Below are 27,738 nucleotides of genomic sequence, written 5' to 3'. Positions count from 1 at the left end.
TGATGGAGAGAGGCATAAAGATGTCTTCAACAGAAAGGTGTATGTCCTGCCTTGAGCCCCTCAACCAACTCTAGGAGGCGGATACCGACTCTGGCACCCATCTTCCCATCTTTAGAGTAGAGTGTGTGCCAGCCTACCATCATACAGACACCCCTCCTCCAGGGCTTCTGGAAGACAGCCCTCAAGCTTATCCAGCTGAACTGAGAAGCATGCCAAGTGGCTTCCTTCCCCCTGGCTCCCAGTGCTATTATACTCACCAGCAATTAGTGATTGCAATTAATTGTTAATAACAGTTACCATTTCAGTGCCTGTTATGACAGCTAAGCCCGGTCATTACATTAAACACCTGCACCATCATCTCTAACTTTATGGCGATTCTTTGTGAAAGATGAGCCATGATCTTGCCTTCCGGCTGAGGAATGTGAGGCTCGGAGGTCGAACTTGCCCAAGGTCACGTAAGTGAGAGAACAGGGGCCTAGGCAATCTGCCTCCAGACTGTCAACTTGGTTTTGCTCCTGTTCTGCTGGTGACCGAGACTGTTCAGTCCTTGTCACAGGCAGGGAAAGCTGCTTCCTGGAAATGGGGTCGACTGAGGGACCTGGTTTGGCTCCCCAACCAGTAGACAAGGACATGCAAAGGCCAGCCTCTCACTGGGCCCATGTTAGTAGGGCTGGGCACTGTTTCTTGTCACCATCCTCCATAAATAGGGTGGCCAGATAAACTACAGGACACCCAGTTAAATTTGAATTCCAGATAAACAACAAATAATTTTGCAGTATAAGTCTTTACCAAATATGGCATGGGATATACTGATTCATTGTTTATCTAATTATTAACTGGGCATCCTGTATTTTTATTTACTAAATCCAGCAACTCAACCCAAAAGCCTCTGCTAGTGATGCCAGCTTTGAGTTAACTACCCCACCTCAAAGGTAGCACAGTAGGAAGCAGAAAGTCCTGGTCACCCTGGGGCCAATGAGGCCACAGCAAGGCTTCAAGGGACTGCCAAGACACCCTGCAGTCCTCATGTCTTCACTCAAGCAGCCTGAGGGAGCCCAGCCTCTAAGGTGGGGGTCAGAGCCTTGAGTTATCAGCTGGGCAGGAAGGAGGAGGAATCCTGGAGAACAGCATGGAAGTATCTGGTACTCTTCCTAAATTCCAGGAGAGCTGAGTGCTTTCTGAAAAAGATTCTCCCCCAGGGCAACCTCAATCCTAAACTTTCCCTTAATAATAACAACTGCCTTAGCAAGAGCATCCATTGCTTGTTAATTAGATCATCCATCTATCCTACTGTACCAAGTTGTAGGCACTGTGCTAGGTAGGCTCCAAGGAAATGGTGGTTAAACAATGAAGGTCTAAACTCTGCCCTCACTTATGTTTTAGAGCAGAACCATATCACAGGTAAATAAACCATCACAATGAAAAATGTCCATGAAGGAAAGGAACAGAGTGCTTTCACTGGAGCCTCATATCTGCCGGGGAGTTCAGCGGTGTGGTGAAGATGGTGGCATTGTGAGCCAACTTTACAGATGAGAAAATTGAGGCTTGGAAAGGTAAAGTGGCTTGTCCAGGCCCACAGAGCAGGTGAATGGCAGAGCTGGACTTCAGTCCTGACCTGCCACCTGCCAGCCCTGAGTTCTTCTGCATTTTATCTTCTTTCCCATTTTTAACTCTTTTGGGAAACATGTCAGCCATGTGTTAAAAAATCACATCTTTAATAACAAAACACAGGGGAAAAGAACAGAAAAGACCCTGCTGGAGCTCCCTTGGTGCTTTAAAAAGAGGAAAACAGTCTGAGGGCAATTTCTGAAAAGGGTCCAGTTTCCAAGCCTGAGCTCACAAGTGTCTGGATGGCTACAGGGACCTCCTTGGCCCCGGCACCTTAACATTCTGGCTGCTCAAGGGTGCCAGCAGGGCAGGGCCACCTGGCTTGAGGTGGGCACTTTCCTCTGAGGGTGAGGTCACCAGGATCCTGTGCTTGGCTATCGTGCTGTAACATGGAGTCCTGCCACCTATTCCCTTCTGCTGCCCTCAGACGCTGGGTGTGTGCTCCAGAGCCTTGCTCCATGAGCCAACACCCTCAGGAAAAGCACATGAGGGGCTGTGCTCAGGTGGGAGAGGGAAGAATGACAAAAGAACAGGGACCCCTAGGCTCATCAGTTGGATGGCCTGAGCTGATCCCAGATGCCACCATCGTGTGCTTTCATTCTGGGCTCAGACTCTCAGTTTTCCTTATTTATGAAATGAGGATAGTAACAGTACTCTATACAGTGGTTGGGAGGATTAAATTAGAGAACCTATGAAAACCATTGAGCAAAATGTCTGGTCATGGAAAGAGCACAAATGTTTGCCATATGACAACGATGAGGACATGACCTCATTTCCAAAGAGCTCATGGTTTATTCACTGATTTTTTCAACCAAGACTTCTCCGCATCTACATCATGCCAAACACTGAAGCCCTGGACAGTGGTCAACAGGAGGGAAGGCACCATCAGAAATGCTTTTTAAGAAGTTAGTCCCATTCAAGTCCCAGCCTACCACTCTCCTGTTTTGGTTTCTTGAGCGGATGTACAGTCTCCTGTGCTCCGCTTCCTCACCTGTAAAATGCTCCCCAGGAAAATCAGGAAGTGCAACGAGCAGTGATATGCTGGCAAATGCTTAACAACCGGCCCTCTGGGGAGACCTAAAAGCCCTGGTTTGTAGCAGTTGCGAATTTCCATGGTGTAAATGCTCTCACTGTGGCCACTGTGACTTTCTGCCGGATGGAGTAGGGTTTGAGAGAGGGAAAAAGAGAACTGAAGAATGCCACCAAGTTCATTCCTCAGTTTCACTGTAACATCTTCACCCTTGTCATTCCCAATAACATCACCTCCAAGGTCACTCATTCAATCAACAGATGTTTCCTAAGCACCTATTATCTGTCTGCCCTGTTCTAGGCACTGGGTTACAAAGACAGCATGCAGGCATGGATGGGGTGGTCGTGGTGGGGACACAGATTATCATACAGAGTTATCACTCTCAGTGAATCTAGAAATGCACAAGGTGCAGTTAACCATCACTTAGTACGCTGGTATCGCCTCACAAATTCCAGGCTGGAAGGATAGTAGCTAAGTGGTGTTTCAAACTAAGAATCCCCTTTTTGTTTGCTCCTCAACAAATAAAAGAAAAAGAAACCCTAGGGAAGGGTGGAGAATAAAAGGGAAGGTAACAATAGATCACTGATGAAAGGCAACAGCAGACATTCTGGGAACAAGGACCACTGGTGAGGTAAGAGGAGAGGAAGGTTCCGGAGGCCATTGGAAGGAGGGGTTGGGGGCCAACGCTTAGCTGCTCTATGGCCCCCCTCAACCCAACATCCCCCACTACCCAAGCCCATCCAGGCTCCTGAGACCTTGTAGGTGAAACTGAGAGCAGGGAAGTGCACCCAACCCCAATCCAGAAATAAACAACTTATTCTTTGTCATGTTCAATGTTTCGATTTTGAAAATCAAACTTGGGGTTCCAGTATATTATGTGGGCAATGGTAAAAAAATTTGCCAATTTTTTTTTACATCTCAAATAGCTGCCTTACAGTAACTCTAGCTACATACTGGAAAATAAAGAGCCAAGACTTTATACCTAGGTGAGAAAACCAGAAACCACTCAACAGTATGTACTCTATTGTTGACTCCCAAAGTAAGGTGAGTTTCAGGCCCCATGATGCCCCATAAAGGTTAACCTGATTGGACTGGGTCGGGGACAATGACATATGCTAATTGGAAACTGTGTTGAGCACCAGGGAAGAAAAAAGAATAAGACACAGATCTTGTTCTTACAGAAGAGATAGTCACCTAAAGCCAATTATAATACAGTGTGATGTGTGCTGCAGTGGCACAATGAAATATACTTAAAGTTATCAAAGGAGGGAGTTCTTAGCACTGTTGGCAGGGTAAGTGTGTCAGGGAAGACTTCAGAGAAGAAGTGACACCTGAGCAGGCTTTTAAGGATGAATGGAGATTGGCCCAGTGAGCACAATTAAGAAGGGTATTCCAAGTAGCAGTGAACAGTCTGTGCTAAGGCAAAGAGGTGTGTTTGAAAACTACAAGTTGTTTGCTGTTCTGCAGGATAAGCAGCAAAGCAGGAAGCAGAGCTGGAGGCAGAACTAGAGGGAGGGCAGACATGTTTGCGACTGTGAATTTGAACTTGAGGGCAATGATGAACCACCAAAGAGTTGTAAAAGGGGATACATGGTGAGACGTGGAAGCAAACTGATCAGATTTATATTTCAGAAAGATGATATTTTGGTGGTAACATGAAAGATAACCATGAGGTGAGGTCAAGATTAGAGGCCTGAGACCCATGAAGATGCTGGAAAGTTCTAGGCAAGGGCATGAGTGGGGAGGCAGTAGGGCTGAAAAGAACTGAGCTTGAAATCCATGTTTTATTTCTCATTTCCCTTGTGGTTCTCAAGACTGACTAATGTCCCTTCATCTCAGAGGACAGCACCGGCTTTAGTTTAGACTGAGCCAGACTTTATGGGGGGGTGACTGGTTGAATGCTCCCCAACATCCCTGCTCTGGCCAGGCTCACCTCTAGGTCAATCCCAAAAGGTGGTAGGGTCTTAAAATGCTTGTTCATGAATCCTTCCCAGCAAAGGTGACTGTGGAACCCTCTGGTGGGTCACCTCAGAAGATGAAAAGCCCTTTCCCCTGGGCCACTGGCCAGGTTTCAGATCATCCTTGGGGGGAGCCCAGGCTGGTTTAGAAAGACTTCAAGCTGGCCTCTGCCAGGAAGCAAGAGTGGGAGTTTCCTGCAACTCTCTCACCCACAAGGAAACCTGATTCTGCAGGAGGGTCTTGGACTGAGAAAGGGACGACAGAAAGAAGGATCTGGGGCCGACAAGGGAGAAAAGGGAGCCACATTGTTCCTGGTGGGTTCACTCTCAGTCCAGACGGTGGATCATCTCCCCCCCTCATTATCATCTCAAAGGAGGAAGAAAGGGCTGTGTGAGCTGGCTTCTTCCCCTTCAACAACTTCTTCCTCTCAGGAGACAGTTTGCACAATGAAGGAGGGGCTGGACAGGAGGCTGACCCTGAGAGAGCCAGGCTCTGCCAAAACTACCCGGGGACAGTGGGGCTGGCCTGCCACCTGCTGGCCACTCCTAGTATGGGGGACAGGCACCCTTCGGAAACTGCAGGGAAGGATTGGGGTTCTAAAGCAGCCAGCATCAATTTGGAGAAAGTTGGGAATGTATTTGGAGAGGTTAGCAAGTTCTTAAAGTATCTAGGATAAAGAATGGAAAATGGAAAAAAAAAAAAGAATCTAGAATGGAGTTCTGTAGGAGAAGCTGACATGTCTACGGGTAGGAAGTCTCTGTCACAAACATCCAATGAGCGCAGAGCCAACTTCCAGGTGACTTAATGAGTCTCAGCTTCTCACTTTTTCACTTTTTCACCCGCTGAGAGGCAAGAAAAAGACTGCTGTTCTCAATACCTAATTAACCTGTGGGCATACGAGGCATGATTGAAACAGACTGGGAGAAATTTCTCTGGCCAAAATTGTGTCCCCCACCAGTGTGCACAGCCTAAAAGTCACACATTGGTCATACCTGCGGATTATAGAGATTGAAGACCAAAGTCAAAATTTAAACGTTACTTGGCTGAGGCCATTCATGACATTTCAATTCTGTGCACTGTATTCCACACCATATGGGCACTGGAGAGAAAGAGATTAATTAATAAGACCCAACTTTATCACCCGAGAGCTAACAGGGAAGAGTGACCAGTAGAAAACTGTAGCACAATGAGAGTAAATCCTAATCAACTCTGCCCGATACTGGGCATGAAGAAATTAAACAGGCATGCCTACAAGATGATTAATATTGCACAAACAGTCACAATAGTCTGCAATAATAATATACACTTTAATAGAACTTACTGTTTACTAGACACATCCTAAACACTTTTATATTAACTCAGATTTTAACCCTACTTACATATATTAACTCTACAGGAAGGTATTATTTTATTCCCACTTAGAAACAGTAACTTGTAAAGGTCATGTAGCTATTATGGGATACAGATTTGAATCCAGGTAGCTTAGCTCTAAAGTCTGAGTTCCTAACCACTGCACCATGCTGTCATTTATTAGCTCAACCTCCATACAGGAAATAACTTCCCCTGTAAATAACCCCCATCACCATATCATGGCAAACCCTGACTGAACCAGAGAAAACAGTCAGCAGAGAATACTCAAAATCAAGGTCAAGTGTTCAGTTAAAGAGAAACAGAGGACCGCAAAGACCATGCAAGCATTTTGCTTACCAGGCAGACAGATGGGCAGCAGGATTGGAAGCAACATCTCTGCAGAAATCAAACCCTTTGCTCAGAACCTAAAGATGATGCTTTACATAAGAGCATAAGCAGAGATGAACATCATATAAGAACCTTCAAGCAAGTAGCATCACTGAGGACAATTCAGACTGGATCAGAACAGAGGCCAGGCACATGACCACTCTGGTTAAGGTGAAGTGATTTCTTAGCAGGAAAATAAAGGCTGATGTCTGAACCTGCTGAACATGCTTTAATATTGACTATATTGAATATGTTATAAGCTATCTCCCACTTAAAAAGTATAGATTCAACCATTCCCAACCTGAGTTAACTTCTCAAGGAATGAATGTGAGTACACATATCCACGTTAGAATAACAGAGCATCTAGCATGCTCAGTGAAATGAATGCACTAATTTATTCATTTAATACATATTTACTGGGTGCCTACTCTATATCTACTCTCCGGCAGCTTTTAGAGACATGCACTTGCAACTTTGCCCTCCAGTCCCCACAGCCATCCATGGGTCCACTGTCAGATTTGCCCTGGATGGAGTGCTTTCATGCCTCCACATCTAGGTTTACTTCCTGGACTGCAAATTCTGTGTCTCCAACTGGACTGATAACATTTATCATTTCTCTCTACCAAAAATCTGGAGTAGAGACCTATTTTCCACCTGCAGCTACACGTGAGCAGAGCCTGTTCATTACTTACCTGAGCACCTAAGGCTGTTACTTGCACTCAATCCGTGCTCAGTAAACTACCTGTGGAACTACTGTTGCAATGACCTCGACACGTGTCCAGTCTCCGCCCCTCAGGGAGCTTACCATCTATCCAGGCGGGGCATGCCTGAGAAGAGGCCAGAAGGATGTCATTTCTGCCCAACTTTGCTGTTAAGAGGACAAGTTCTGAAACCAGACTACCAGTACATGGAAGAGCAAGGACCCAAATTCACTCTGGTCCCAAGGGTTTTGGATAAGGACTGTGGGTCTCTGTTGGTTTCTTTTACCCTCATAGGAGCCTCATTTAATGAGGGAGCATGGCTGAAGCTTAAAGAGGTTAAGCAACTTGCCAGAATTAGTGTAGATTTTAAAAGTTTTCCATTTCTAGAAAGGTAATATGATGCATATACCATATATTATGTAACAATTCCTGTGGGCTCTGGATAGCATCCCATATCTGATGTGTTAAGATGTTTGCAGCAAATCACATGAATAAGCAGTGAGTGGCACTATGAACACTATCACAGTCTCACTTTCCTTCAAATCAGGCTTTGCTGCCAAATGGGTTATAAAATATTTTCTAGTTTTCAGATCTTTTTGGATTTTGGATTTGCAGCTGAGAGATTGTGGTCCTGTAAACATAAAGCCCTTTGGACAGAGTGTGGCATGAAGCAGCTGCCATGGCGCCTGGCATGCTGTACCACATGATAAATGTTAATGTCCTTCCCTCCTACCAGACTCTTGATACCACGGAGCCTCTCACAGCTCTTATCCTCTCTCCTTTGCAAGAGTGAGATAAGCCCCATCTCCTCTCCTGCCCCTGCAGGAGGAATACCTGCAGATTCTTGCTTACCAGTCTGTGTGGGCATCATCGATCACCAACAGGACCCTGGGCCTTTGAACAACAGGCACAGAGGGACCCGGAGGCTCCATCAGCCCGGAGGGGGCCTGCGAGGTCTGCTTCATGGCACTGGAGAAAGAGCTAAAGAGGCTGGATCCTGGAGAGGAAAAGGAGGCTGCCAGGGGCTGGGGGTGCCTCCTCTCCATGGCCGGGGAGGCAGGAGAGCTGGTGGAACTGTCTGGGCGCTGCAGGTCTGTCATGTAGCCGTTAGGCAGGTTGGCCACAAAGCTGCTGTCGGAGAGGCGCCGCCGGAGGAAATTCATGGCTGTGATGGATGAGATGGCTTGTTCCTACTCAGACTGCCTAGGTGAGGCCCAGATCACAGGCTGCCAAGGAGAGGGAGTGGTAGGGGCTTGGGCCAGAAGAGCCAGGGGAGTCCCACACAAGTCGGCTGCAGCTTTTTTCACCTGAGGAAACAAGCCAACAAACACATTAGTGGAAACGACCTCAACCCCTTAAGAGAAAACAGATTAATGCCCCTCCCTGCCCTGTTGCTGGGGGCAGTATAAAATGAGACATCTTTTTGGCAAGGGATTTGGTGACATCTAATTAGAGCTTCACCTTTTAACCTACAATTTCCATTTTCTGGAATTCTATCCCAATAAAGAAATCTGAGTTACAGAAAAAGCCTCTTGTACAAATATATTTATCACAGCATTATTTACCCTAGCGAAATACTGGAAAGTATCTCAATGTTCGACCACAGAATAACGAACACATAAACTACAGCAGTCATTCAGTGAAACCTTTCGTGGTAATTAAAAAGAAGTATTTACAAAGGGATTTTAGTAACACAGAAAACATTTCATGCTGTAATTTAAAAGATCATGATACAAGATTATAGGTACAGAACGACTACAATCACATAAAAGTTGAAATAACAAAACTTTGGAAAGAAAAAGACATCAGAATGTTAACAGTGAGTATGTTTGGGTAATGTGACTACATGGCTTTTTTTTTTTTCCTTTTCTTTCCACTTACCTATACTTTCCAGATTTTCTAGAATATATATAGCTGTAGACTGAATTGTGTCCTTCAAATTGATATCTTGAAGCACTTACCAGCAATGTGCTGGTATTTGGAGATGAGGCCTTTGGGAGGTACTAGGGTTAGACGAGGCCATGTGGGTGGTGCTCTCATGATGGGATTAATGTCCTCATAAAAAGAGACACCAGAGAGTTTGCTCTCCCTCAGCCCCGTGTGGACACAAGGGGAAGGCAGCCATCTGCAAGCCAGCAAAAGCGCTTTCACCAAAAACCAACCATGTTGGCACCCTGATCTCAGACTTCCAGCCTCCAGAACCGTGAGAAAATAAATTGCTGCTGTTTGACCCAGTTTGTGGTATTTTGTTATGGCAGCCCCAGCAGACTAATAAACAGATATCTTCCTTTTCTGAACAGAAAAACTAAAAAATAATAAATTGTTCATTTGAGATCAAAATATCCCATTGAGAAAAATGATTGTTCAAATCATACAATTGGACCCCACTCATATTTTCTGTTATGATTGTATTTTTGCTGAAGTAAAATTTACTTAGAGTGAGACACAGTCTGTAAGCGGTCCAATTCTTGAAGGTTTGATAAATGTTACTGTGGTATAAGATTTATTATACTCCAATCATCTCAGAAAGTTCTCTTGTGCCCTTTTCTGGTCAATTCACACATCCTTATAGGCAAATGTTCTGCTGATGTCGATCATCATATATTAATTTTACCTATTCTTGAACTTGATATAAATGTGATTGTATGTAATTCTTTTATGAATGGCTTCCTTCCCTCAACATAATGGTTTCAAGACTTAGTTATGCTGTATGTATCAACAGTCATTCTGTTTTCTTATCTGCTGGATGAATAAACCACATATTGTTACTACATTCTCCTGTTGGTGGATGTTTGAAATGTTTCCAGTTTAGAGGGTATTCTGAAAAGACTTGCTCTAAGGAATTTTTATTTAAGTATTTTTGTGGAGAGAGAAAGGGGGAGGTAGGGAGAGAGACAGAGAGAGAGACTAAGAGAGAGTGACTTTTTCTTTGGGAAAATACATAGAAGTTAATTTTGTTAATTCATAGTGTAAGCATATGTTTAACTTTTGAAGAAACTATCCAAAAGTTTCCCATAATGGTTGTGTTATTTTGCACCCTTCATTTGAGAGTTCAAGTTGCTCCACATCCTAACCTACATTGGCTATTGTCTGTCTTTCTAATCTTAGCCATTTTAGTGGGTGTAAACAGTATCTCACTGTGTTTTTAATTTATATTCTCTGACACCTAATGAGAATAGGCAACTATCATGGGTTTACTGGCCATTGATATGTCTTCTCTGGTGAAGTGTCTGCTGAAGTCTGGTTCATTTGAAAAAAATGGGTTGTTCGTATTTTTATTGTTTACTTGTAGGAATTCTTTACAAATTCTAGATATAAGTATTTTGTCAGAAATGTATACTGTGAACATTTTCTCTCAGTCTTTGGCTCGCCATTTCATTTCCTTCACAAGCATAAGTTTGGCAGAAAAAAAATAACTCTTACAAAAAGCGTACTGTTACTTAAGATAAAAACATCCCAATGAGAAAAAAAATTATACCATAGGATGAGATCATACTTTCATATTTTGTTTAATAGGAATATTTTATATATACATACAGAAAATACATATCTACATGCATATGTATACACATTTACATATACATGTATGACATCTATTATCTATATATGCTATATTATCTATATTATCTATATATATATTATCTAGATATTTGGATAAACAGAAATTTAAAATTTTTATGAAGTCCAATTTACTAAACTTTTTTTTTGCATTCAGTCCTTTCTGTCTCTGCTCTTAAAAATCTTTTCCAACCCCAAGATCACAATGATATTGTCTTATAATTTATTTTTTCTTTTTCTTTTTAAAATCTTTATTTTTTTTTACTGAAGCACAGTCAGTTTACAATGCTTATCAATTTCTGGTGTACAGTACAATATATAATTTCTTAAAGAAGCTTTGTAGTTTTAGCTTTTCTGCTTAGGTCCACATTCCATCAAAACTTGATTTTTGAGTGGTGTGAGGCGAGGTTCATGTATCCAGTTTTCCAGCACCTTTATGAAAATATTTTTCCCCAATGAATTACTCTGGCGGCTTTGTTGGTATCAGTGGACTGCATATTACCTACTTCTGGACTCTCTATTATGCTCCACTGATCTTTTTATCCTTACACTGTCTTGATTACTGTGGCTTTATAGGAAGTCCTAAAATCAGGTAAAGTGAGTTCTCCAACCTAGATTTGCTTTCACAAGATTGTTTTGGGTATTCTAAGTCCTACTTTCATATGCATTTTAAAGTTAAGTTGTATGAAAGTCTGTTGAGATATATTGTTTGGGATAATATAGAATCTAGCTGAGTTTGGGTAGAAATAAAAATCAACAATACTGAATTTTCTATCTCACAAACATGGTAGAGCTCTGCTTATTAAATCTTCTTTAGTGTCTCTCAGAAGTGTTCTGTGATTTTCAATTTGAGGTATTGCACTCATTTTGTTAAACTGATTCCTAACAATTTCTTTGGAGCCTTTTTGCATGGTATTTTAAAATATACTGTTTCCTAAGTTTTATTTTCTATTTGTTTGCTACTAGCATCATATATTTGCTAATTATTGTCAATATATTGACCTGATAAATTCAATTATTACTACCCATGATTATTTATAGTTTTCTTAAGATTTCTATTCACGCTACCCACAAATAGAGACATGTTTACTCCTCCCTTTCCCATCTTTTACTTGTCACTTCCCTTATTACAGTTGCTAGTCCCTCCACTACTGAATAGAAATGATGAAAGCAGACACCTTACCTTGTTTCCGATTTTAGGTTGAAAATGTTCAATATCCCATGATAACACGATGTTAGCTATAGGTTTTTTGTAAATGCGTTTTTATCAGATTGGGTCAGTTCCCTGTAGTCTTAGTTGGCTGAGAGTTTTTATCATGAATGGATGCTACATTTGCCAAGTGATTTTCTAATTGAGAGAATTATGCTTTTAAAAGTCATTTATTTGCTTAATTTGGTGAAATTACAACTTATTTTTAAATTTAAAGCAAACTTGCATTCCTAGGATAAATCTCACTTGGTCGTAGTGAATTACCCTTTTTATATAACACTGGATTCAATCTGAGAATATTTTGTTGAGGATATTTGTGCCCCTGTTCATGAGAAATACTGCTCTGTAAGAGAATATGTATTTTGCTATTGCTGGGTACAATGTTCTATAAATATCAACTAGATAGTTGTTAAGTCAGGTTTCCCAGGAAGCTGACTCTGCCAGAATGATTTGGAAGCAGAAAGTTTATTGGAGAGTGCCTCCATGATCAACAACTGTGGGCAAGCATGAAAAGCAGGAATGGGCTGAAAGAGGGGTTGAACTGGAATATAGTTACCACAGAGGCCTCAGTTGATCTTATTGGGAGCATGGAGCTGGGCACCTCTTTAGAATTCCTCACTTTCCAGCCACTTTGTTACCCTGCACTCTATCTGCTACTTGTCAAACCAATAAAGCTGCAGCTTTCTGCTTTGGTTCTAGCTGCTCCATGCCATATGGACTGGGGAGTGCTTTCACGGGAAGAGCCACATAAATGTGAATCTCACTCAGTGAGTGCAGTTCCCATCTTTCAAGGGTCAAATCCCCTCCAGATTCCATCCGTTTTTTTATTTCTCTCCAGGAACCAAAAATAGATTATTTTAAAACTTTATCCAAAATTTATCTTTATTATCTATGAGAGGGTTAATCCAACACAAGCTACTGAGTTATTATTGGACCTGAACCTCTTCTACCTTTTAAATACTGAATAGAAAAATTAACTGTTAAAGTTGAATGGACCTTAGAGATTTTTTCAAACAATCCCTTCTTTAGGAATTCTGATCGACTGGTAGGAATCCCCCACCTTCAGAATATGGACCTCTTTATCTTTTGACCAACTCCAATGTTAGTCAAAGGCTCCTCTTGTAATTTCTTCCACTGCATGCCCCAGGGGGTTTTACAGTCTGGTAAAGGGAGACAGATAATGGACAAATATTTATGGACTGGGATGAGAGCTAGTAAGAAATAAACAGAGTGCCACTGTAGAGATTAACATGGGGGGTGGTCAGGGAAGGCCTCTCTGAGGAAGTGACCTTTAAGCTGAGATTAACATGGAGGGATGTCAGGGAAGGCCTCTCTGAGGAGGTGATCTTTAAGCTGAGACTTAAGGATGAGGGGAAAGAGAAGTACATATACAAAAGTCCTGAGGTAGCAAAAGACTAAAAATAGACTTACCATGTGATCCAGCAATCCTACTCCTGGGCATATATCCAGAGGGAACCTTAATTCAAAAAGATACATGCACCCCAAAGTTCATAGCAGCACTATTTACAATAGTTAAGACATGGAAACAACCTAAACGTCCAATGACAGATGACTGGATAAAGTAGTTTTGGTATATTTATACAACAGAATACTACTCAGCCATAAAAAAGAATACAATAATGCCCTTTGCAACAATATGGTTGGGCCTGGAGATTGTTACTCTAAGTGAAGTAAGCCAGAAAGAGAAAGAAAAACACCATATGATATCACTTATATGTGGAATCTAAAAAGAAAAAAATGTAAATAAACTTATTGACAAAGCAGAAACAGACTCACAGACACAGAAAACAAACTTTTTGTTACCGGGGGAAAGGGGGTGGGAAGGGATAAATTGGGAGATATGCAGATACTAACTAATATATAAAAGAGATAAACAACAAGTTTATACTGTATAGCACAGAGAACTGTATTCAATATCGTGTAGTAACTTATGGTGAAAAAGAATATGAAAGCAAATATTATGTATATTCATGCATGACTGAAGCATTATGCTATAACCAGAAATTGACACCACATTGTAAAATGACTATACTTCAGTAAATAAATAAATACACACACACATACACACACAAAGTCCTGAGGTAGGAAAGAGCTGGGCACGTTTGAAGAACAGAAGGAAGGCTGGCTCAACCAGAAAACAAGATTTTTATAATAAAATATTTAGAGAAGTAAAAAGGGATCAGATCATGAAAAGCCCTCCCACAAATAATTTGGATTTTATTCCAAGTGTGAATGCAAGCCATTGGATGGTTATAAGCAAGAGAGAGACATAATCTAGTCTGCCCGGCCACTGTATGGACCATAGAGCATGTGTTTGGAAACAGCCAGACAAGTTAGGAGGCTGTTACCATCATTTGGGTCCTTAGGTATAAAAGAAGGGAGTTGGATTATATGATTTTGCAGGATGTCTTCCTGTTCTGTGAGTCACTCATTTCTTATGCCACTAGACATTAGATATCCCTCCAATGCCAAACTTAATCTGATGGTGGGGCAAGGAAGGGTGGGAAGACTAGGATAGAATCCAGTAGGCCAGCTTAGTACTCAGCATCATGCTGCCCCACCAAGGGCCACTAGAGGGCAGGAGTGACCACACCAGACAAGAAAAATCTAAAACATTATAAAGCAGATTTGCAGGCTTGCTTCTTAGAGGCTGTTGCACAAGGAAGACTTTACTGGGAAGAACTTTTTAAAAAAAAAAGGTTGGAGGCGTCTCACTTGTACATGGAGTACAAGACAGAAGTAAAGTGTAAATCATAGGGACACAGGTTTTGCATCAAAGCGGGAACAATTCCATAAAATGAGAACCACCCCACAGCAGCACCAGCTACTTTGAGAAAAGATGAACAATTGTCCATGAACTGGACAAGAGAGGGGACATCTCTGCTCAATGTCTCATAGACACCCAGACTCATCTCCTTGCTCATCCGCATATGAATTTATGCACCTGGGTCCCCCCTCTTCCTCTGGGAAGTACCACTATCCATCCACTCACTTTGGCCAGAAACCTGAGTCTCGTGCTTTGCTCCTCCTTTACGCTCAGCATTTCCAGCCATTCAGCCATCAGGCCCTGTCCGTCTCCCAAAACATCTTTAATATTATCCTCTCCTCTCCATCATTCCTATCACAGTCTTAGTTCATATACTGCTAAAATAAAAAATGGACCAAAGACCTTAACAGAGACCTCACCAAAGATAGACAAACGGCAGGTAAGCATGCAAAAGGACGCTCCACATCATATGTCATCAGGGAAATGTGAATTAAAACAACAATGAGCCACCACTGCACAGCTATTAGAATGGCAAAAATCTGGAACACTGACAACACCAAAGGCTGGTGAGGATGTGGAACAACAGGAACTCTCATTCATTACCAGTGAGAATGTAAAATGATACACCCACTTTGGAAGACAGTTTGGTAGCTTCTTATACAACTTAACATACTCTTAACAGACTATCCAGCAATCATGCTCCCTGGTATGTCCACACAAACACCTGCACAAGGATGCTTACAGCAGGGTGTTTATTCATAATTGCCAAAACTTAGAAGAAATCAAAATGTCCTTCTGAAGTGAATTGATAAATAAACTGTGGTACACCCAGGCAACCAAATATTTAGTGCTAAAAAGAAACTGTTACTTGCAAAGCCTATTAGCAATTCCTGGGAAATAAAAATAGAACTTGGATAGTAAAATAAGGTCTAACCTTTTTTTTTTCCTTTATGCTTGGTCTAGTTTCACCTGCAAGTAGGATACACCACCTGCAGAGCCTTACACCTAGCACTTCAGACCGGAGTTCCCAGGGCAAAATGGCTATTCTCAACACTTCAGCTCAACTGGCCTTATGCAGAAGCGCCACCTCAGGGCTCCTCCAATCAAGATGGCGGTGGCAGACCGGGTGCAGGAGCGCCGCCTCAGGGCACCTCCACTCAAGATGGCGGCAGACTGTGCTCAGAAGCGCCGCCTCAGGGCACCTCCACTCAAGATGGCGGCAGACTGTGCTCAGAAGCGCCGCCTCAGGGCACCTCCACTCAAGATGGCGGCGGCAGACCGGGTGCAGAGACGTTGCGCTGGCACTTTGATCTGAATCACTAGGAGCAGCACTGCTGCACGACACATGAGAACAACACTCCCACCCTGCTGACAAGAACCCTATAGAGCAACCCCGCCAATGACGTCAGGAAAAGTGTGTGTTCCAGGGTGTGAGCTCACACCTCTCCGTTCTTCGATCAAAGAATAAAGCTTTACTTTGCTTCCGAACCAAACTCAGTCTCCTATCCAGTCAAAGGACGCTGGGCAGAAGGACCCTTGTTGGGGACGGACTTGGGAGGGTCGGTAAGAAGATGAGCTATCAAAGCCATGAAAAGACATAGACGAACCTCAAATGTGTATTACTAAGTGAAAGAAGCCAGTCTGCAAAGGCTACACACTGTGTAGGACATATCAGAAAAGGCAAAACTATGGAGATAGTAAAATGCTCAGTGGTGGCTGGAGATGGTGGGGGAGTGGGGGAGCAGGGGAGCAGGGGCACAAAGAGACCAAGCACAGAGGATCTTTAGGTATCAGTATGATACCAAAATGATGGTTACATAGCATTAGACATTTGTCCAAGCTTGTAGAATATACAACACAAGAATGAACCCTAATGTAAATTACAGACTTTGGATGATTATGATGTGTCAATTTAGATTCATCAGTTGTAGCAAATGTACCACTCCAGTGGGGATGCTGATTATGGGGGAGCTATGCATGTGCTGGGGCAGGGAGTATATGAGAAATCTCTGTACTTTCCCTCAATTTGTAATGAACCTTACACTCAAAAAAAAAAAACAATATCTTACTGAAAAAAAACAAGGGGGAAGTTCTTTGAGCACAAAACCCCTAGTAAACCCAGATTAAGGATCACCATGGTCTTAGCACTCTGGTGCTGGACACAGTTGGGCAGAGGGAGTAAGCCTGAAGCTTACACTCATGGATTCTGGAACCCAACTGCCTGTGTCTAATCCCAGCTCTGCTACCTACTACCTACGTAGCCCCTGGTAAGTTTTGTAACCTTGTTATGCCTCAGTTTCCTCATCTATAAAATGGGGATAGCACCTATCTCATAAGGTTCCTGTGAGAAGTTAAGTGACTTCATATATGTAGTATCTAGAATGGTGCCAGCACAGAACAAGCAGTTAGCTGTTGTTATCATGAAGGAGGAATAATAAAATGGCTACATTTAGGCTAACAGATTGCTTATTCTTATGCTTGCCCTTAGAACGGTCAACAAACCTGACCGACCAGTTGCTACCCACAGCTCCAGGCCCATTGTTAAGACTAAAGTTATTGATCTTACTGTTAATCTAAAGTAATAATCACACTTGGTCTCAGAGTCGTTCTCCAAGGAGAAGTTCACAGAACTGTAACCTTACAAAACAGCCTGAATTACCAAGAAGACCACACCGTGGGTGCTTATAAGATAGAGATGAAAAGAGCGACAACCACTAGCCTCTATAGACTTGGTCACCTGGAGACATCATGACGCCACTCTGAGTCCTATGAGAAGAAAATAATTCTGTTGATTGTTATCAACGCTTTGTTGTTTGAGTGATGGCTATATAATCACCCTGTCCCATCCCCAAGATGGGCTCACAGTTTTGAAGGCACTAGCCTGCTATGAATCCCCTTTGCCCAGCAAAGTAATAAAGCTGCCTCTTTTCTTCGAAGCTCCAAGACCTGGTCTCTGAGTTATATGGCTCATCACGGACAGGGCCGATCTTTCGGCAACAATCACACTGACTGCTTTTTAGACACACTGACTGCTTTTTAGAAGGTCTGGCAATATGGTCAGTCTTAGCTTGGGATGCAGTGTGCGGTATTCATATGAGAACGGGCTTTGGATGGATCTGACTTTGAGACCCAGTCTGCCTCTTCCAGCTAACAGCTCAGCCACTGGTTCTTGATCTGCACAGTGGGGATGCTAATCTCTGCCCTCCCTACTCCACAGGTCTTTAAGCAGACCAAAATAAAATGCACTAAACTGCTTTTCAAAACGTTAACTTTTTTAAAGTTAACAAAAGGGAAAATTGGCTTTTTTGGTGTACAGTTTCATGAATTTTAACACATTCATGTAACCACGACCACAACCAGGGTACAGAACTGTTCCATTATCCTAAGGGAAATTGCTTTTTAATCTTTAAAGTGCTCTGCAAATGTTGATGGCATGGTTTTTCACAGGCTAACACCTGGCTCCCTTACAATGGGACATGAGGTAAGGAATATTCAAGCCCTGGCACATCTCTTAGAATACTCAGCGAGAAGATGAATTCCGATGATTGAACTTCCTGTTTGTCAGCTGCCTTTGCACTGGCTGTCCCTTCACCTGCAACACTTTCTACAGATACCTGCCTGGCTCACCTCTCATCTCCTTCAGATCTTTGGTCAAATGTCACCTCAGCAAGACCTCCCCTAACCACCCAACATTAAAGCATCTTGTTACTTTGGCTCTCTCCTACTCTACTCCACTTGTTCTATTTCCCCTGCATGCATCCATGTCAATAAACTATGTAATTTCCTTATCCGTTTTTCTCATTGCTGGTTCTCTGCTCCCTCTGATAGGATATAAGGACCCCAAGAACAGGGATCATTGATTTGTTCACTGATGTACCCCTAGCACTTAGAAAAGCACCTAGCATGTAGTAGGGGCTCAAAAAATACACATTGGATGAACCTGCTTAAAATAACAGGAATGAAATTAAGCCATCGTTACTCTTGTTTGTGAAGACTAAATGTGTGATTGTACAAGAGAAAGCATCCATCCCAGTGCCTGCATATAACCTGAAGTTAGAACAAAGTTGGAATAATGAGAAGGAATAACTGATTTCATTTTTTAACAAACTCCTTCCTCATGAAAAAACACCCAGACTCATAAATTCTCCATCTTTGGCTCAGTGAGCACTGGAAGAGTTTCTTTTTCCTCCCCCACTAGGAACTAGTGTTTGGGTAATTAACAGCTGCTAAAACCCTTTCTGCCGGAGCAGAAAGTTTAAAAATTCATGGAGACAACATGGGCTGAGCTTCATCCATATATGGATGAGCATAGGCAGGGTGGGAGGTGAGGGTGGGCCTGCGAACCCAGAGAGTGTGCCACTCAAGCTGCAGAGAGAAGAGATGCTTAACTTCCTGAGAAAAGGTCAAACACATATCTGCTGAGGGAGCAGCTCCATTTCCACATAACAGATCGGCCAGGTCTTTCATCCTCAGAGCACTGTTCCAGCCACATCTACATGAAAGTGAGCACTGTCTTTGATGAGTTCAAATCCACTCACAGAGGCCTTGTTCTCCTGTGAGTGGCAACCTTCTTGTTCCCACAGGTGGGACCTCAGCTAAGGATCCAGGCTTTGGAGCTAGGATTTGTAGGTGAGTGAGCTCTTGCACCAACAACTCCCTCCCTTTGTTGGAGAACACCTAGACTGTAAGGAAATTTCATGGGAGAAGGTCTCCTCGAGGTGAGATTTTTCCATTTATTAGAAACCACTCTCCCCAACTGGACATATATTCAAGGGAGAAACACCACAGCCAGGTCACAAAAAATATACATGCACATGAATATTTACATTTAGCTAATTAAAGCTTTTAACCTAAAATGATAAAGCAACTATAACTGCATTACCCACAAAATAATTGCAGGATTTATTTACAAACATTATTTATAAGGCTCTCCAGGGAGCAGCAGGTGGGATTGGGACACAAGCTTGGTGTCACTTGGCAATCATACTGGCTTATCTCTGATTTATCAAGACCTGTCTCTGAAGGTCATTGTCAAAAATCTAAACGGAAGCCTTTGATAACCTGAGGTCTGGAGCTCAGTGGTCATCTTCGACCCCTCTGATTGCTGCCCATGGTGGGCCCTTCAAAATAAATAAGGTCATTTCCAGCAAGGTTAACTTACTGTAAAATAAACCATATGTGGTTTGGGGGGGTATATTTCACAATATTATTTCTAGGATTTTTCATTCTAAACTGGAGCTGGAGAGGTGCCCACCTCGGTGATCATCTCAAACGCGGGGCCCTCTGGGCAAGATCCTAGCCTGAGGGTGAACAGCTCCACCTCGCTTACCCCCGCATATTCACAGCCATCAGGCTCAGGCCAGAAGATATCATTTCTCCTTCCTCTTCTCCCATTCCTCTGGTGCTCCATGGATTCTTGTTTCTTAACTGGCTCTGGAATCCAACCTCATCTCTCTCCTCCCCTCACTGCCAGGGCTACCTTCGCCGCTCACCTGTCAAGTGCTACAGCCTGCAGACCTGCTTCCCCCTCCAGCCCCTTCCCCACATTGTAGCCAATTGACCTCTTGGGCACTTCAGCTAGACATGATCACATCACTTTCTGCAGAAAACTTTCCTGTGCTTGGCCATGGCCTCCAAGGTGACGTCCTTCACATTCAGGCTTGAAACTCCAGCCCTCTCACCTCCTGCTTGGAACAAACCACTCCTGCCCCCAACCCCTCCTCATCTTGCTTTGTCAGCTAACTCTCACCCATCTGTCAACTCAGTCTTCAGGGTGCCTTCCCTGATCCTATGGGATTCCCTGAACATGGCCAGCCTGCTCTCAAGGGCAGCTGTTACACACGAAGCAACCTCTTCTTGGTCCCAGCTTCTCCCGCCACCGCGTGGTTCATTTAAGTCTCCCCCTCCTTCAGAACCTACATCACTTGCTCAGGACAACCATCCTGACCACCCCAGAATGCTCCAGGCTAGGTAAGGGGGTTTCTCTCCGTATAAGCTAATGGTTTTACTGATTTAAAGTCTCAAATTCTAATATGTACCCATATCACCTGGAACAATTTCTAACAATAGAAACTCTAGGCCCCAACCCTCAATGGCTCTGATTCTGTTAGGCTGGAAAAGTGGCCCAGAATCTTCACTTAACAAACTCTCCAAATGATCCGAGTGATTTGCTGCAGTTGGTCTCTGCATTACATTTTGAGAAACATTTCTCCAGACCAAAGTCTCCAAGGAGGCATCCCCTGGGACCACCAAGGAAATACACTAGAGGGCAGGGAAAAAATTGTTTAAAATTTTATTTCAAAATTTCCAATCTTATCCCTAAATTTCTTTTTTATGTGTACTTTCTATGAACACAGTTATTAGCGAAGTATTCATGATTTATAAATAAATATGCTTATGCTGGGGTGGGCAATTCTGTTATTTCAATGATCAGTCACGATTGTTCACCCCTCCCAGGGTCGACACAGGCTGCCAAGTAACTGCAGTTCCTTCCACTAGGAGCTGAGTGACTTCCCCACCCATTGACTTCAGACCCAGCTGTTGGACTAGTTTTGGCTGATGGGATGAGGGCAGTCCTGACAGTGCAGTGGTTCTGAGCCAGACCTAGTAGACATCATGATGTTTTTCTACTTGCCCTCTTGCATCTCTGCCATTTCCATGAGAAAATGTTCCGTGGGCACGTTCTGTGGGCTGGCCCACGGATCCAAGGAGAAGGAGAGACACGTGGAGAAGACCTGGGCCCAAGCCGCATCCCAGAGCCACCCAGATGAGCCTAGCCAACATTAGTCGATTCTCAGCCAACCTGAATACACATAAGCAAAACAATGCTTATCATCTATGCCATCTGAAGGCTGTGGTTGTTTGTTATAGTAGTGGCTCCTTGTATAGCAATAATTGGTTTAGATTTTAGGCTCACTGAGAGTAGGGTCTGTATTTCAGTCCTGTATCCACAGCACCTTGTAGCTCCTCAGTAAATGACAGAATGAATGAATGAATGGATAGATTCTCTATTTCCCAAGAAAATCCTCACCAATATTCTCTGTGGCCTTGTTTGAAAAGATTTATGATGAACTCACGTTTACAAAATGAACTACAAGGGCTGGGGCTTTTAGGGTTCCTCAGGGCACCTTTCCTGCCAGTCAGACTAAGAACTTGGTGTCCAAGGGTACCTCAGGCTTTTGTATAATCCTGAGATCAAAATACTGCCCCTATTAACTGTAAAATTAAATCTGAGTGGTCCAGGGCCTGACCTTGGCCCCTGTTCTTCTCTTGGACCAATTAGGCTCTCCATTTCACCAGCCCCCAGTAATCTAACAAGACCCCAGTATCTAATCTCTGCCTTGAATACACAGCTGTGCCTGTTGCCTCTGGGAGGATCAACTTCCCAAATCCTGGGAGAACATCTGAAACCCCTCGAACTATGGCAGCCAGGTCCTTCTACGTGGCTGAATGCTTTGCTCCCTCTACCCTTGCCAAAGAAAACCCAGAAAGCCACTGTGCCCTGATTTTGTTGAGAAAAACTTGGCTATTGTATACACTGGGAAAAATTGGGAAATCCAAGGGAACATCTGAGTCTCTCGACACAGGGTGCATCTGACTGGAACGGCCTCTGTATTTCTTTATGCTGATCACAGCTCCTTCCTTATTAGTGTCAGGCCCAGACGTCAGCTGTGCAATGCTAATTTGCACTAGGGTCCCCAGTGCCCAAGTCTCTAGGGAGGGATCTGCCTGAAGGTCCTCTTGTCCACACTTCACTCTGCGGCAACAGGCCAGAAAATAGAACATCTGGATTGTCTCTAAATGAAGTCAGGAAGTTCTGAGGTTTGGGTTGGCCACTGGGGTCCCAAGTGTGGCTGCGAGTAGGGGAATGCAGTGGGGGTCCCTTGATGATCCGCAAAAAGGATCTGGAGTCTTCCCCCAGCAAAGCTCTTCGTGCCTCATCTCGCGTGTGGGCCTGCTCAGACAATGCAAGTGGGGCAGCATCCAGTCCATCTTTTTGTTTTTATCCCATATACTTCTGTGCTTTCTTCCCTTCCCTCTTCCCTCCATCACTTCTTCCTTCCCTTCCTCCTTCCTGATTCTTTATCTTCAATTCCTCCACTTTTTCAGGAACTAATTTTGAATTTGAAAAAGATCTGGGAGTTGATACTATCTCTTACTCGCACAGAATTCCCTTACTGTAGTGTTTCCAATTTAAAATTAATTGCCATCATTCACTGAGCACCTATCAAGTGCCAAACACTCTGCTAGCAGATAGATATTATGTATCTGTACGTATCTATATTCTGATTCAAGTTCTAGTTAAAACCCATCATGTAGGTATTTTCATTTCCTTTAAACAAATAAAATGAAAACCTCAGGGGGTTGAGTTACTTTTCCAAGATCAAACAGCCAGTCAGTAGGAGAAGCACATACTGCAATGCCTAAAATTCCGAAGTGGAATCTTAAAAGGATCAGCTCAACAGCCTCAATTTATGAATAAAGAGTCAAGAGCCTAGCAAAGAGAAGTGAGTTTCATTTTACTCTGGTTCATTTAATCATTATAACAACCTTATGAGATATAAACAATTTTTACATCATCTCCATTTTATAGATGTGGAAACTGAGGCACAGGCAGATGAAGTGACTTGCCCAAGGACTTATGTCTCCTTAAATGATGGCACTGGGATTCAAAGCTAGGCAGTCTGAGTCCTAGGTCCAGTCTTAACTACACTGTGTTGCCTTCCCAAGACGCAGACTGCATAAGAAACAGACAGGGACAGAGCACACAGGGAACCCAGCTGTGACACCCAGAAGCCTGCCCTGTCCTCTCCAGTTTCATCATGAATGGTGACTACAGGTGGAAGTCAAATTCCATGTGGGTGGAGGAAATAGAATGGCCTCAGGATTTCCCCATGCTGATTATAGCTCCATCTCTGTCAGTGCCGGGCCCGGAAGTCATTTGTGCAATGCTAATTTGCACCAGCTTCAGGGAGGGCCCTGCTGCTGGCCTTTCACATGACTCGGGGGAAAGATGACAGCACAGCTGCCAGCATGGCCAGAAAAGCATTTGAATCACTGCTGCCCAGCAAAAGGCAGATAGTCTTCTAGGGCAACTATGGGCCGATTTACAGCACTTAATTCCCAGTTTCCAGGCCCGTGATCTGATGCTTGCTGGACAGAGGGAAGGAGTAAGTGATCAGGGACTCAATGCCAGAACAGCCAACCCAAAAGTATAACAACCACCATGATAATGGCAGTGCTGGCAGTGATGGTGTTGGCTACCATTTGCTGAGCCTCTGTGAGGAGTCAGGGACTGTACACAGATGCCTATAGATAGTCCCCAAGCATCACAACAACCCTGCCCAGAAAGTGCAATCCTCTCATTTTACAGAGGAAGAAATTGAGGTCCAGAAATAATAAGTAATTCACTCAACTTGTAAATAATAATTACAGTTCTGTCAGGCAGTGTTCTAAGCACGTGACACCTATTAACTCATGCCATCCTTTCTCCAGCTTTATGAAGTAGGTGTGCTATTCTTACCTGTACTGTATGGATGTGGACACTGAAGCCCAAAGTTACAGGGCTGATGAGTGGCCAAGCTGCGGTTCAAACCTAGGCAACTTGGCTCTGGTGGGCATGGTGGTAACTACTGGGCAGCACTGCCCCTCTGTGGCATCGGTCTGTCTGGTTTTGCATCCTATTGATTTTCCACCACACTGGGCTGCCTCAGGCTTCCATGAGCCTGGATTTATCTTCTTGGGTGCCTTAAACTTAGCTCAGTTTACACAGAACTGCTTCGGGTTCCCCATCCCCTATGTCTTGCCCCCCACACAAGTTTCACATCTCCGTTCCCTCTGCCTGGTATGACCTCCCCTTTGCTCTCCTACATTCTTCAGTTGTTACTACTGTCTCAGCTCATCTCCTTCTCTTCTGGGGAGGCTTCCCTGACTACTCTCACCAAACCATTAGGACTAAGAGAGCTGTTCTGTGGCCTGCAGAGCCCTGTCACTGCAGGTTTTGGAGAGGTACCAAGTCTGGCTGCACACTCACTGGGCTGGAGATGGTGGCAGACAGAGCTGGGCACTTGGGGTCAAGGAGAGATGCCAGCATCGCCAAGGTCTGGGAACCAGACTTGTCATTCCTGTCTGCTAGGTCAGGAAACACATAGAGCCAAATTAATAACCTTCCTAGAGACAAAGGAGACCTTTGGGATGCTTTCTCAAGCCTGCAGTGTACCTGAGGATGCATAGGAAGGGCTGAAGTGAGGGGAAACACCAGCCACTTGGAATACCTGAATAAAGATATTCACAGGTGAGGAGAGAGACAGAGAAACATAGAGATAAAGAGAGACACACACAGAAACACAGAGACAGAGAGACACAGAGACAGAGAAACACACACAGACAGACACAGAGACAAAGATACAGAGAGTCCCAGAGGGACACACTAAGAAAGTGACAGAAAGACACAGAGAGACAGAGAGAGATAGACACAGAAAGACAGGGAGAGACAGAGACAGAGAGACAGAAAGACGCAGAGACAGAGAGAAAAGAGATAGGGAAAGAGAGACAGGACAGAGATAGAGAAGAGAGAGGGCACATGGCTATGAGCACTGCAGCATTCTGTCTTATACTTTCAGTTCCTGCAGCCTCTGCCTAAGCTTTACAGGGCAGATGGCCAGCCTGGCGGTGCTTCTCGTGTCCAGGTGCGCCCTAATGAGGAATTTAGCAAGTTCACTCTGAAGAGCAAAGGCAAGCTACCAGGCATCTTAAATGTATCAGGTCCAAAACAGAATTCCTGATTTCCTGCCACCTCCCTGACACATACTGCCCCTTTTTCCATTCTCCCCATCTCAGTAAATACCCCATGCAGTGGATTAAGCTAGAAATGTGGGGAGATGCTGTGATTCCCCTCTCTCTAGCCTACCACACCCAGACCACCATCAGCTCTTTTATCTCCAACTCAGCCTCTGAATCCACCTACTTTTCTCAACTCCACGGTCACCACGAATGTCTGAGCTACCACCATCCCTCACCTGGACCAAACCAGAAGCTCTCCTCCAGCCTCCCTGCCTCCCCACCTGCTCCCTTGCCCTAACTCCCACCCTTCAATGGCCCCACCGTACTGTGGATGGCACTCAAGCTTCTTTCATGGCCTGCAGGCTGACATCATCTGGGCCCCTCTCCCTCACTCAATTTCTACAGCCAAACTGGACTCCCTTCGACTTCCCTCCCAAAGAAGCCAGCCTCCTTCCCTAGCACCACTCCCTGCCCTCAAGCCTTTGCACCTGCTGTTCCCTCTACCCGGGATGTTCTGTGAAATCACACAGAACCATCCACTGTGGCATCCTTGCTCCCACGGCTTTGTTGCCTGATGAGGAGACGAGGTACAGACAAGGAAGTTACTTGTCTGTGGTCACTTAGCAAAGTAGAGGCCAGGCCCAGAATGCAGGTCTCCTGAGTCTTCAGCCGGTGTATTTTGTTTTGTTTTGTTTTGTTTTTTAATAACTCCATAATTATCAAAATTAAAATACAAGATTCTTAGGATGTCAGTGCCTCCTAGCTAGTCACTCACTGACTTCACCCTCTCCGGGGAGCACTTTTCTCCTAAATAACAAAATTCTAGTAACCACTATATGGCTGGCTGCCTACTCAAGCACTGAGCTATTGACAAGGATCATCTCAGTAATCTTCACACAACCCTTAACCCCATTTTACAGATAAGGAAACTGAGACTCAGGGGGTTTCACAACTTGCAGAACTTTATGTACCAGGTAAGTAGCAGACTTAAATCTTGCCTCTAGATCAGTCCAGCCTATCTCTAGATATAGCCCTTTAACCACTGTGATACCCTGGCTGGCTGGCCCCTCTGGGCATCAGTATGAATGGGGTACTCCGCGATGGCCTGGCACCTACAGGGCAAGCACTCTGTGGCAGTCTCTGCAGTGTCCTTCACCTTGGAGAGCTTGAGTCTGGGCCCTGGCTCAGAAAGGTCCAAGAACAGTGGACTCAGCTGCAATTATGAGAACACAGTACCCTCTTGCAAGCTAGGGAGGCGGGCTGCCTCATGCTCACATAAAAGAGCAGGTGTGGTGTGGGCAAGGCTTGCATGCAGATTTTCACTATAAGAGGTGGGAGCTACCACCACTGACTCGCTGTGTGACCCTAAACAATAATGATGATGATGATGATGATAGTGGCAATAATAACAATAATAACAGCATTTAATAGCAATAATATTAGCAATATAATAGCAATAGTATTAAAAGCAATATAGCAATATAGTACAGTAATAATAACAATATAGTAGCAATAACATTATATATATAATATTTTATAATGCTTCCTATGTGCTGGGTACTGTTTTAAGCCCTGTTTATATATTAAATCAATTAGTCTCAATAGGAATCCTTCATTCTTGTCCACTTTCCATATAGAGGAAACTGAGGACCAGAAAGTTAGAGTAAGTTGCCCAGTTGTCAGTGTGACTCAGTGTGGAGTCAGGATTTGGCCCAGATGACGTGGCTCCTCACCCTACACTATCAGCATCCCCCTGGGCAAGCCATTCCGGCACCCCTCCACAGATGCGCTTATTTGTAAAAGGAGGAGCTCAGACCTGAAGGACTCAGGTGCATATCTTTGAGTCTCACTTTCAAGGGAAAGAACCAGACACAGAAAAAAAGTGGTTTCTTTCTCTGTCTTCCTTTATCCTGGTTTCTAATAATACTTGTCAGACTATATTAATAATAACAACATGGACTGAATTCTTGCTAAATGCCAGACACCCAGCTAAACACTTTACCTGCACCATCACTCTCTCCCGTACTCCTAGCAATGCTATGAGGGAGGTTCTAGCATCCTGATTTTAGAGCTGACTCATCCGAGGCTCAGGAAGGTTCAGTAACTCACCCAAGGTCACACAGCAGGCAAGCTGCTGAACTCTAACCAGGCTGGTCTGACTCCAGAGTCTAGGCCTTTAACCACTAGTTTCATCTGCTTCTCCTTCTCCCTATTCAGGAGCAACTGAGCTCGGGAAGTGGCCAGCCTTAGCCAAACAGCAGTAATGCCCCCTTAGGCCAGCTGCTATAATACCTCACGATCGATGACATGTGACAGGCAGAGGGAAGTGCCCACGGGAAGCAGAGCTTTCCTATCCTGGCATCAG

The 27,738-nt window shown here is 43.9% G+C and overlaps 1 protein-coding gene across 1 annotated transcript in view; it reads right to left on the bottom strand.

Annotated features, from left to right (window-relative positions):
• SYN3 (synapsin III) overlaps positions 1 to 27,738 on the bottom strand; it is a 447,670-nt gene that overhangs the window by 402,836 nt on the left and 17,096 nt on the right. The window contains exon 2 of the mRNA XM_074375107.1: positions 7,888 to 8,342. Within this exon, the coding sequence (XP_074231208.1) occupies positions 7,888 to 8,198 (311 nt within the window). The 5' untranslated portion in view covers positions 8,199 to 8,342. The remainder of the gene's footprint in view (positions 1 to 7,887; positions 8,343 to 27,738) is intronic.

Source organism: Camelus bactrianus, chromosome 12, assembly GCF_048773025.1.
Source record: "Camelus bactrianus isolate YW-2024 breed Bactrian camel chromosome 12, ASM4877302v1, whole genome shotgun sequence".
In the NCBI taxonomy this organism is placed as follows: Eukaryota; Metazoa; Chordata; class Mammalia; order Artiodactyla; family Camelidae; genus Camelus; species Camelus bactrianus.
The sequence above is the reverse complement of the archived record's forward strand: the minus strand, read 5'-3'. Positions and strand labels throughout refer to the sequence as shown.